The sequence below is a fragment of the Nicotiana sylvestris genome, chromosome 9 (genome assembly GCF_000393655.2).
Source record: "Nicotiana sylvestris chromosome 9, ASM39365v2, whole genome shotgun sequence".
Lineage (NCBI taxonomy): Eukaryota > Viridiplantae > Streptophyta > Magnoliopsida > Solanales > Solanaceae > Nicotiana > Nicotiana sylvestris.
In genome coordinates, this window is record NC_091065.1 from 78075439 (window position 1) to 78088210 (window position 12772).

A 12772-nucleotide genomic window follows, 5' to 3' on the forward strand; every position below is an offset into this window, starting at 1 on the left:
AAGTAATAACAAAAGCATCATAGTGAGGAAAAGTCAAACTGTGGGTATTCGAATCGTCGAAGATGATACTTTCTTCGAGGTCGTCATACCATTCATGGGTGATTGATTGCTTCAACTTATGGGTGGTTGTGAACTTTATGTTGTTGATTGTCTCATCGCCGCCTCCACCGATGATCATTTGGATGGTGTAGGCTAGAGAGGGTGGCTTCGGGGGGCCTTGATGTTGTTCTTGTCCTCGAGTGAAGTTCGCCCTTCCTCGGCCGCTCATCAGTTCTCTCAAATGCCCTTGGTGGAGCATGTTCACTACCTCTTGCCTTAAGGCGATGTTTTCTTCGGTCTTGTGACCTCGTTCCTGGTATAATTTGCAGAGGGCATTGGACTTTCTGGTATTTGGATCTGACTTCATATTTTGTGGCCATTTCACCTTTGGGCCGAGCTTCTCTAGGGCGTAGACTATCTCTAAAGGGGAAACACAAAAATTGTGAGCAGATAGTAGTGGAGGCATACCTCTTTCGGTGAGTCCCTGTCTGCGACCTAGATGGACCATCGCCATGGCGGGAGGGTGGTATGATGGCAGTTTTGATATATGGTTGGTGTCTTTCACGGTTGAGGCGCGGACCTGCATGGTCCCTTCTGTTATCATTTCTGCGATCTTTTCTCAACTCTATTTAGACTGATGTCAACTGTTGGGTTGGTCTACTGAGGTCGTCCTCGTCAGCTTGCACCTCGGCACAATAGGCATTGTGTATCTCGTCCCAAATGGTAGGGGATATTTCATTAGATGGCTCAACAATTTCCTAGTCGCTCGCGAACCGCTCATGTTCATCCCATTTTGGAAAGCTACTACCGTCATTCCCTCCGACACATTTTGAAGTGTCATTCTAACACGGTTGAATCGGGCGAGGAAGTCTCTGAGTCCCTCGTCGAGTGACTGTTTAATAGCGAAAATATCATTTACCCTTGCCTCTGCTTTCTTAGCCCCGGCATGGGCGGTGACGAATTTGTCGGCCATTTCCTCAAATGTTTTTATGGACCGCGCAGGTAATTGTGAGTACCATGTCAATGCTCCCCCAATTAGTGTTTAATCGAACTTCTTTAGCGATATGGATGATACTTGTTCTTTGGCGAGGTCGTTGCCTTTCATGGCGGTGACGTATTGGGTGACATGATCCTCAGGTTCCATCGTGCCGTCATACATCTTCAAGTATGACGACATTTTGAATGTTTTAGGTATAAGGTGTGGCTCAGCTTCGTCACTATACGATTGTTCCCCGAACCTGTCAACGTCCCGTTTTGGTAACAACTTTGGGGCGCCCGGTATCTTGTCTAATCTTTCTTGGTGCTCCTTCATTTGATCGCGGAGCGCTTTGTTCTCGTTCTCCATCTCCTCCATTTTCTTCAGATAGGCTGTAAGGGTGTTATTACCTGCATCATTAACAGGTGAGTGATACTTGTCACAGGAGGAGGGTCGTGCCGCTCATCAGTCTCTAATGTGATGCCGACTCATACATCCTTCTTTTTCGCCTTTTGGGCGGGTTTGTCGAGTATGCTGGTTAGTGTACTCGTTAGCCATGCTTCTAGTAGCTTTTTAACTGCTGGTGGTGCCTTTTCCGTTGTGGACGTAGAGGCCCCTTTCCATGGGAGGTTCGCTGCCGTGAGGGAGGGGTGAACCACTTTGTCTAGGGGAAGCATTTGGTTCACACTCTCCTCGTCTGTTCCATCAACGTCGTTGATGGGGTTTAGGAGGTTAGCAGTAAGGCCTGCCACCGCCTTCAATCTTTCCTCTCCATTATCTCTCATGTTAGAATGTGCACGCAGGAAAAAGAAATTTTTGTGTTGGGCTTCTTTTTTAGATCTAGAAAAACTAAGACTTTGACTAAAAAATCCCCACATACGACGCCAAATTATTTGACCAAAAATGAGTTAATCCTTGGTTAAACTAATTAATGATTTATCAAGATGGGACAATCCTAAATAAAGCTAATAATTCTAGATCTACAACGGATGATGTGAATAACAGTGTACTCAAAATGAGATGTGGGTAATAAATGTAACCAAGTGTTATGCTATGTAGAAAGAGCAAGCAATAAATAATATTAAATGGCAGTAAACGTAAATAGATGGGAAGATTCGCCCAACATTGAAGAGGGTGAATGATTCCTTCCTCTGACAAGGATGAATGACATGAGTGAGATAGAATATTATGCACTTTCATGGATCTGATGGAAAAGACAATAGAATAGTTCACCAACGGGATCAATCTTAATGAAAAGTAGTTCTTTGTATTATATCTGAGAGCTTATCCTTTTACAAGTGTTCTTATCATGTGGAATCTTTCCCTCTTCCCCTCTTTCTTCCTAGGAACCCTAAAGTACAAATAGATAGAATATTCACTGAAATATTCCCTCTTGTGGACTCCGATATAAATTAGCCATTATTTCTCGCTCTGCGTCTCGACCTCGACCACGATCACGACCACGACCAGTTGTCGAGCTACTCGACGCATGAGATTTCTGACCGACCACGACCACGCCACACTCAACACTTTCCAAATCACTCTCCTCGTGCAACTCTGCACGACTTAATCCCCGGTCTGATTTTGACCTATACAAATTTAACTTGAAAAATTAATTGCAACAAGCAAAAAGAGGATCAGACATAAATAAATCACATAAAATTCGGTCAAACATAAATTGGTCCGAGAAAGTTTGTCAAGTTGAGTGGGAGAGCCACGCGTTTGGGGTATAACTGCTGATTTGGGCAAAAGTGATAACACCGCGAAAGATTAGGTGGCAAATGAAGTGAAGGTCCCAACTCCCAACCGCATTCACATTCGAGAAATCCAGATATGAGATACCCATTTTCAATCCCTTTAGCCAAAAGCTGTTATCTTTTGAATTAACCCCTCTTTATTACTATGTCATCTTTGCCCATTCCTAAATCCATTTCTCCAGTAGACTTATAAAAAAATGGGTGCTTCTAAATCAGTTCCGCAGAAATCAATCCACGAATTCACTGTCAAGGTCACCCTTTATAATGGTTTCTTCTATGTTAAGCCTCTTTTCTTATAATTTTGCTCTATTTTTGATGGTTTGTGTTTTATTTGTTATCCTATATTCCAGGACATTAAAGGGAAAGATGTAGACCTTAGCATGTACAAAGGCAAAGTGCTTCTTGTCGTTAATGTTGCCTCCAAATGGTTCTTTCTCCTTCTCTTCTCTTGTTCAGTTCTTGTTCTTTTTCTATTTTTTTGATAACCCCGTCCAGCTTGCCTGCACGTTGACTAATTCCTTGGTAGCTGCTACCTCTCACCAACACAGGTATCCGGTAATTCTGTCCACCAAAAAGACTTGGACAGATGAGAAAGAAATCATCTAGTGTCTGGGCCGCATACCTCGACTACTATTCTTTCCATTTTTCAATTCAAATCAAATGTTCAACTTTAAGCTATTTTCCACTGGTTCTCTGTTTCTTTGCCATGACAATTTTTATGGTACTACTTGTCCATATGGTGACAGTGTTTTTTCTTCTTATTGGCTGAAACAGTGGGTTCACAAGTACCAATTATACTCAATTGACTCAACTCTATAACCAATACAAGGATAAAGGTGGGTGGTCTGTTTAATGTCTTGGTCTGTTTCTTTTTGTGCTCTTATGTTCTTTCAGCATTTTGTTTCTCGCAGGTTTGCTCACTCTTGCTAGAAATATATTGGTGCCTCTGTACAGACTCTTAATGTATATATTTTAATTGAGTTTTCAGGTTTTGAGGTCTTGGCCTTCCCTTGCAACCAATTTTTGAAGCAAGAGCCTGGTACGAGTCAGGAAGCTCAAGAATTTGCATGCACAAGATTTCAGGCTGAATATCCCATTTTCCAAAAGGTATGCCTGGTAGAAATTTTGAAGTTTATGGCCCTGTCCCTATATCGCAATGACTTGCACTATTTCTTGTTACACTCTGAATAATCCTCATACATGTGCTTTGGCTTACACAAGTCATAAGCATATTCTCTGCTGGCTGTGGAAACAGTTTGTAAAGAACAATAACTTACACCTAAATTCCAAGCTTGTTTGAATGTTCAATATGAATCGTCACTATCTATTTTACTTCATTTGAACTTGTATCCAATATTCAATAATTTAGAGTCTTTTTTTCAGTAAATCTACCTAGATAACATCCTTCGATGTGGTTTTTAGGTCTATCCTGTCTCTTTTAACACCTTCAATTTCACGCGTTCACACCTATATACCAGTGCATCTAAAAGCCTACATTGGACATGGTGAAATCATCTCAAGCCACTGCCAACTTTTCTTGTTTTATCCTTTACGTGCAATTTTCTATTATATACTCATCTCGGGCCTCAGAGGCCTAACATCAACTGTAATGTAACATTTGACGTTTTGCTACCGTTCAATAGAACTTGCTTTCACTTTGATAAGTATCCTTCTATACCATAACATTCTGGTAACAGTTTTCCATTTAAACCATCCAATTTAATTCAATGTGTTACATCTGCATCTGTTGTACCATTCTCCATGAATATCAAGCCTAGATATCTGAACTCTCTAAATTTACATACTTTAATCCCGTCTAATCTCACCTCAATTTCACTCTATTTATGCTGTCTGCTGCGTATATACTTTTTATCTTTTTCTTATACTAAAACAAACTTACTTTCTAAAGTGTTTATCCACAATTCGAACTTTTGGTTATCACTCGAAACTATTTGGGCATGATAGTAAAACAAGTGAACTAGAAAGTAGTGAATGTAGAAACATGCAACTCTGTAATGAGAGCTCTAATTCAAACCAAAGGAACCAAAAGATCTGCCAATTTTGCAAAGAAAAGAGAAGGAAACTGAATGAAATCTGTAAGAGAGAAAAAAAGGTCAAATAGAAGATGCTTAATTCAATCCCATTCCCGCCATTAGAATACAAAAGCATCAATTTATAGGCTTAGGTAGTTATAAAGATCCCAACCTCAGACTGAAGACTCTAGTAAGAGCTTGCAATGAGAGCTAGTATAAAAAATAATGTGTGACCTGGCACTAAAGTGAAAGTTCAAAAGTTTGAAATGCAGTTCTAGCTGCCAAATGTTCTCTTCTTCTTTCTCAACCATAAAGTACTATGCATTTCTTTCTCTTTCAAACAAGTTTGAACTCTGGAAATTGCGAGTGAAGTAAAATTATCTCATGTGGGCTTCTGTTAAAAGATTCACTTATTGAACTAATAATTGATTAATTGTTATGTTCCCTTTACTATCGCTCTCTGTTCAAGTATAGCCATTGCTTCGAATAAGGGTTGTCAAACTGGTAAATTAGTCGAATGAGTTGCATTCTCTCAACCTTCTTCTTCAGCTGTGAGACATGGAATACTGATGAATTTCTTAATGTACTAGCAGTTAATAAAAATTTGGATGGTTGCTTCCAATATTTGAATGATATGGTATTACCCAAAATATTCAGAGGACAACTTCGAGTTCTTGTTAATAGATACTGAGGATTGCCTATAGTGTAGAGAAAATGGACTTTGGGGCTAACTTTACCCGAGAAGATAGCTTATGAAGTGAGGATTTACTAAAACCATATAAGGAGAAAACGATCTACTCCATAAATCAATATGAGACATTCTAATACCCCTCTCACGTCCAGGTTGGCCATTTGGAGAGTGGCCAAGATAACATGGGTTCCCCATGTTAAAATAACTAACTATAGGGATGTGTCTGACTCTAATATGTAAAGAAAATGGACATTGGAACCAACTCAATCTCAAAAACTGGCTTATGAAGTGAAAATCGGCCAAGACCACATAAGGAGACAAACTCCTTTCCCTCAATCAATGTGGAATATTCTAACACATAACTTTGTAACTTTATATAGATCTCATCGCTAATTGCAAAATACCCTTCACCTGCATTTGTATCCCTTTGTGCTTTTTGTAAATTGTTTCGCTACACCTTATCCCATAAGCTATTGCTTTAAGAGTTGATCTACTAAGGTCAACTTGGACTAAGATACCAAGTTGAAAGACAGTTGTGGTGATCAAAACTCATAGAGAATTAAATAGTGTTATCTGCTATGCTTAGTGGCAATTCATAATTTTTACCAATATTCAGCCAAAGAGAGCCATTTGTTCCACTTTATAGTCTGATGACCAATCACACATCTGAGGTTAGTTTCAGGATACCTATTGAGCTTCTCAGTTTGCCCATCTATTTAGTCTGAGCTCAACTACAAGTTAACCTGCATTATTTTTTAAATCCTTCTGAATGAGGCAAAGAAAAAGATTTGTCTCTGCCTATGAAGCTTTTAACTGAGAATGCCTTTGCTACTTTTATAGAAGTGAATGGATAAGTCTGGATTAAAATTGTGCATATTTGCTTGTACGGCCATGATGACCATGACCACTTCTTTCCTTAAGATCTGGGTAGGCTCTCAATAATGTCAATGGCTATGTATTCCCAAGCTTTATTTGGGATAGGTATGACTGCAGAAGCATTGAATTATCTACATTCTCAGCCTTGCTCTTCTAACAAATGTCACATTCTTAAACCATCTTTTAACATCATTTGCAATTGAGGCAAGCAGCGCACCAATCTAAGTTTTTGTTGTATAGCTTAAAATTCTTAAATGCCCACCTAAGATTGAAGCTGCATACTCTCCATTATTCAGCCCGCCACACTTTACCTTTATATTGGAGTGACATTTCTGTAAAGTAGTATCAGGAATTTGAAGGGGAGCCTTGGCACAACTGGTAAAGTTGCTGTCATATGACTAGGAGGTCACGCGTTCGAGCCGTGAAAACAACCTCTTGCAAAAATACAGGGTACGACTGCGTACAATGGGCCCTTGTGGTCCGGCCCTTCCCTGGACCCTGCTCATAGCGGGAGCTTAGTGCACCGAGCTGCCCTTTTTAGTATCGGGAATTTACTTTTTAGCAACATAAGGCAAACGCACGTTGCTTAAATCTTTTAGCAAATAAGTGTTTTTGCCTCGACAAAGTAATCACAACTCCTTTTCAAATCAAAGGAACATAAAAAGAATTTCGGTATTTGCAAAGCTAAGGAGAGGGGAAAACTGAAAAGGCGAAGAAAAAGTCAAATGGGAAGATGCGTAATTCATTTTGATCCTGCATATTATAATGCACCGAAAGATCAACTTATAGGCATAGGTGATTACAATGATCGTGACCTCATGTTGACATCACTGGTAACAACTTGCGAGGAGGGCTAATATATAAAGTAAAGATTAAACTTGGAGCAAATCGTAAAGTGACAATTGTGACACGCTGTCATAATTGCCAAAGGCTGCATACTCCTCGAGCTTAACGTACTATCATGACTAGAAGTTCTGACCAGAAACGGAGCTAGAGTTTCAAGCTTATGGGTTCAGAATTTTAAGCCTTTTAATTTATTGGGTTCTAAATTAACGATTTGTACTAATCAACAAATTTTTCAAGACAAGTACAAAATTTGAACTAAAGCTACTGGTTCGCCGAACCCGTAGCCACAACACTAGCTCCGCCCCTAGTTCTGATTTCTGTTTATTTGCTTATTATTCTCTTCTGCCATAAGTTATGCATAATATTTGGATCTTGGTGGTTTACTACTGAATCATTTAAGAAAAAAGAGCAAAGTGATCAAGGTAAAATGTCTGTTAAGAGCCTAGTGAAGAAAGCGTTGGTTATCTTGTTAACGACCAATAAGCTGATCAATATGTGTTGGGAAATGGCAGCGGTAGTTGTAATCGTTTAAATACCTCTATACGTTATCACCATGCACTTTACTATTGTATGATATAGACTATAAAGTTAGGCTGGCTCTGCTTAAATCTCTTGACATAAATATCAGACCATAATTGCTTCATCCTCTCTGGATAGCCTACTTTTTAGGCCACCCCCCCCCCCCCTCCTTCCTTTTTCTTTTTCCTTCTCTGAATAAATATTGCTTGAATAATTTTTTCTAGAGTTATTTCACTTTAACTTTTGGCAACATTATACTTAAAGTGAACAATTGATATTAATTTTAAAATATATGTGACTTTGTGTGTTGCTCATTTTGAGGTATGTGATCATCTTATTTAAAAACTTAAGCTGTTAGGGAGAGTACACTTTTGTTTGTTTAATTATATTTTCAACACGCCTCCTCACGTGCGAGCCTGATTTTTTTGGGCCAAGTACGTGAAAATTCAATTTGATAATGGGTAGCCGTGTGACTCGATCCCAGGACTTCTGCCTACTCTGGTACCATGTTGAAATGTGTGACCGTCTTCTCTAAAAGTTTAAACTATTATAGCGAGCACAAGATTGTTATATCTTCAGCACTAGTGTACATCAACATATTGAAATGCTTAAAATATTTTGATTATTTACTAACCGCATTTAGTTTCCCTCAGCAAGGATGGTCTTGCACTGTTTGGATTGAAATTGTCCCTTGTTCTTATGTTGATGTAGTTGTGGTTTTATATTGTTAATTGTCCCACATTAGTGGAGAGAATGAGTTGTTGTCTCATTAAGCTTTGATTCTTATAGTCTTAAAGAGTCCAATTTTATATCTTTTCACATCCTACCTGAAATAACTTTAAAACTGTCATATCTCTATTAAGCTCTTATTTTACCCAGGGTGAAATTTAGGCTTGGAGGTTATTTCATTTTTAATCGAAGAGATCAAGTTTTCTAGTTATCATGAACATATTCTTGTCTTTCTGCCCTAATCTGGAAGCAGCCTCTTGCGGGGGATAACATTCTGCATACTATATGTCATTCAATCTTGTTAATTAAGATTTTGAACAAATCTATGAATAAAGTTTGTATTGTTGTTTGATTGAAACACAGAGGTTTTGGTAACAAACTGGAATCACAAACTATTTGATGCTCAGGTGCGAGTTAATGGGCCGGATACAGCACCAGTCTACAAATTCCTTAAAGCAAGCAAAGGTGGTTTTTTAGGTTCCAGGATTAAGTGGAATTTCACCAAGTTCTTGGTTGATAAGGACGGGAAAGTTATCCGCCGCTATGGCTCAACTACTCCACCATTATCAATCAAGGTCTCTCTCTCTGATGCTGAAGTTTGTCTGGTTATCCTTCTCTTGCCCTTAATGCTGTTGCAGTGGTTTTGAGTAAATACACCTTATCACTTCTCCTCAAGAACTCTGAGAAACCTCTTTGATTATCCTGTATACTTGTTCTCTAATAAACCTAAATGTTGGTTGTTCCCTCAGTCACCATTCCTTTTAGTCCAGAGGCCATAGTTGATAGTTTTTTGATAAAGTGGCCATGGTTGAAGTATAGCATAGTAGGATTGGATAAATTTATGCAGAGCCATCTTATTTTCGTTGGCCTTTTAGACCATTCCACTCCTCAGGCTATGGTTGTTTTTGTCTTTCTTATAAAACCTAAGTTTGCCCTGGTTACCATGGCATAAATATTTTGGGATCTTCTCGTGCAGGATAACACAAGTTATAGTTTCATACAGTGGGATGTGGGGAAGTTGTAGGAAATGAACAAAAAAGAAGAGAACTGCCCATGAACTGATAGTAGTGTTTGTTCAGAAGAATTTTACTGAACTCGAGAGTATGCTATAGTTGATAAAGTAACAGTATCACATTTTTTAGGAAAAAGGAACAACGACTATAGAGCTTAATAAATTTCCGTTTTGAACAGAAATATAAGACATTTGTTCTATCTCTTGTGGATAAGATTAGGAATGATAATATCTGGGAGAAGGTGCGTGTGGCTCACATTGATGACAAGATGCGGGAAGCGAGACTCAGATGGTTCGGGCATGTACAGAGGAGAAGCCCAGATACTCCGGTAAGGAGGTGTGAGTGGCTGGTTGTAGAGGGCACGAGAAGAGGTAGAGGGCGACCTAAGAAGTATTAGAGAGAGGTGATTAGGCAGGACATAGCGAGACTTCAGATTTCCGAGGACATGACACTTGATAGGAAGATGTGGAGGTCGAGTATTAGGATTGTAGGTTAGGAGGTAGTTGAGTCTTGCCTTACTTCGTACCTTTGTAAGACTAGTCTGGCAGGGTTTTTGTATAAGATCGCTAGTGGCATTGTTGTGTCTTACTATTTCGTTTTTCATAGTGCCGGGCCTATTTACTAGCTATCGCTTTTGCTTTGCATCTCTTCTGGATTTCATGCTGTTTCTATTTTTCCTATGATTTCTGTGGTGGTAGTGATATTGTCTCCTTTTGCCGTTTGTCTTCTTGAGCCGAGGGTCTGTCGGAAACAACTTCTCTACTCCTTCGGGGTAGGGGTAAGGTCTGTGTACATACTACCCTCCCCAGACCCCACTAGTGGGATTTTACTGGGTTGTTGTTGTTGTTGTTCTATCTCTTCTTTGCATACATTTAATTTCTTTCAGAGATTATGATATATAGGCATACTAATGATTCCCGAAACCCCACCTTGTTAGCTTCTATATCTAAAAAGGGCAGCCCGGTGCACAAAGCATCCCATGTTCACGCAACATCCAGGGAAGGGCTGCACCCCAAGGAGGTGTGATGTAGACAACCTACCCTAATGCAAGTATCAGTGAGTGACTGATTCCACGGCTCGAACCTGTGACCTATAGGTCACACGGAGACAATTTGATCGTTGCTCCAAGGCTCCCCTTCTTATTAGCTTCTACATCTGAATCTCTTATTCGCCTTGGGATGTTGTCAAGTTGTGGAATGAGGGAATAAAGACCATATATTAGTGCCAAGTAGATTGAGGAGTCTTCAACTTGTTTACATTTCAGGTATCTCATGTAGAGATCATGAACTAGTCCGTCTTTATATTTTGTCTAATACTTCAAGTTTTTCATGTCATATATTTTTGGGTCTGATGATATCCAATTGGAGAACTAATTGCTTGTTCCTGTAGTTGGTCCATGTACATTCCTAAATGGCGTTGACAGCTAAGTAAAAAATCTTGCTTGATTTTTGTTGCAGGCTGATATCGAAAAGGCAATAAGCGAGAATTGACAAGGTTGTGTCTAGTTCAGAAGTGCAGTCTATGAAACTTACGATATAAAGAAGAGAGAGCGAAAGAGGCTTTCTGTCAAATGCAATTTTCTTATTCTTGGTGTGCTCTTAAGTTCATTCCTTTTGGTGATGTTGAGGTAGTTTTCAGCCTTTGTTTGGAGGATTCACGTGCTGCAAATATGAAAACGTAACTAAATTGGTCCTGGTTACCTGATATTGTACATTATATTATTGTACCGTCTACACTTCCACTATCCTTTTATGTAAACTGATTATTAACTGTTAGAGATCGTTTGGTTCACAGGCAAGTTTTGTATGGATTATAATGCAGAATTATATACAGTGACAATTATTGTTGGATTATTCTATTTTTAGATGTTTCGTTCCTCACATGCTGAGGGTCTATCACTGGGCATGTTGTTGTTCGTTGTTCACATGATTTGGAGATAAAGTATATAATAATAATTATAAAAGTATATACTCTGTATAACATACTGGGAAACATGCCCTTTTAATCGGATAAATAAACAAAGAGTAAAATACTATTTGAGAAGGGAAAAAGCGAAAAGGAAAATAATTCCGTTACCGGGAATCGAACCCGGGTCTCCTGGGTGAAAGCCAGATATCCTAACCGCTGGACGATAACGGAAGGTTGTTATTATTGTTCCCAACAAACAATTTTATACGTGAAGGCCAACAAGGAAAAAAATTAAGGCGAAAGAAAGAATGATTGATCTAGTTGTTTATAATAATTGCAGTGTAATTTAACTAGTTGTTTATAACAGCGTAATTTAACTAGTTGGTCTATAATACAACTTTATTCAATTTCGTACTTGGTTTATTAGCATGTGTGGAAAAAAAATAATACTTGGCATGAGGCAATAATAAACTAAAGAAAATAATAATTATCAATATCTAAACATTTTGAAAATGAAAGTTATGTTGCATATGAAAATATGAGATAAAACATAAGTAATCTTGAATTTATCTCTTAATTATTTTTTTTTAATTTAAACACTTTCTTATAATGCTGAATTCAGAATTATAAATATGTAGAAATGTATTTGCATTCGATGTATATGCCAAGCAAATATGTTTCTGTAAAGTTTATCACTAAGCCATGGTAAACTTATATATGTATTCATACTTTAATTTATCACTCAATCATAGTAGATTAACATAGTTTGGTGCATGCATCCGGATTCGCATAAATTCTTTCTACAATATTTAGAGCAACTGATAGATAATACCAAGAGAAAATTAACAATAAGCAAATAAAAATGTAATGACACTTATGTCAATTACGTGATCTTAAAAAAATGATAAGTCAATAGTCACTTTTAGGGGTGTCAATGGTTCGGTTCGGCCGGTTATTTTATAAAATTTGTACCATACCAATTTTTCGGTTATTCTATTATGTATAACCAAAATTAGACTTTTCGAAACCGTCCCAATCATGTCGGTTTCTCTTCGGTATCGGTACGGTTCGGTTAATTTTCGGTAATTTTTTAATATCATATAAAAATCACCAGTAGAAGTAGAATTTCAATAACATACGTTCTTTTATAGGACTTAGCAAAACTCTCTAGACATTTTTACTGTTTAAAAGGTGATGAATTAAAAAAAAAGATGACTAGAGTATAGATCCATCAACTATTCTACAACAGCGTAAAAGAAATCAAACAAAGGCAAAGAAAATATTAATCACACGAGTTGAAAGATATACCAAGCTGGGACTCAAGAATAAAGTCAATCGAAGATTAAATATTCAAAAAGATAAATCTAAATTATATGAAAGGAAAC

At 38.1% G+C, this 12772-nt stretch overlaps 1 protein-coding gene and 1 non-coding gene across 2 annotated transcripts; one reads left to right on the top strand and one right to left on the bottom strand.

Moving 5' to 3' along the window:
- The first annotated feature begins 2693 nt into the window (after nucleotides 1-2693).
- LOC104227728 (probable glutathione peroxidase 4) lies at nucleotides 2694-11332 on the top strand. The gene is made up of 6 exons (XM_009780033.2): nucleotides 2694-3023; nucleotides 3123-3199; nucleotides 3547-3608; nucleotides 3761-3879; nucleotides 8874-9041; nucleotides 10937-11332. The coding sequence occupies exons 1-6, from the start codon at nucleotides 2970-2972 to the stop codon at nucleotides 10967-10969; spliced, it is 513 nt and encodes a 170-aa protein (XP_009778335.1). The 5' UTR covers nucleotides 2694-2969; the 3' UTR covers nucleotides 10970-11332.
- Nucleotides 11333-11546: 214 nt separating this feature from the next.
- On the bottom strand, nucleotides 11547-11618 carry TRNAE-UUC (transfer RNA glutamic acid (anticodon UUC)). The gene has a single exon. It is a non-coding gene; the product is annotated as a tRNA-Glu (tRNA).
- Nucleotides 11619-12772: the final 1154 nt, after the last annotated feature.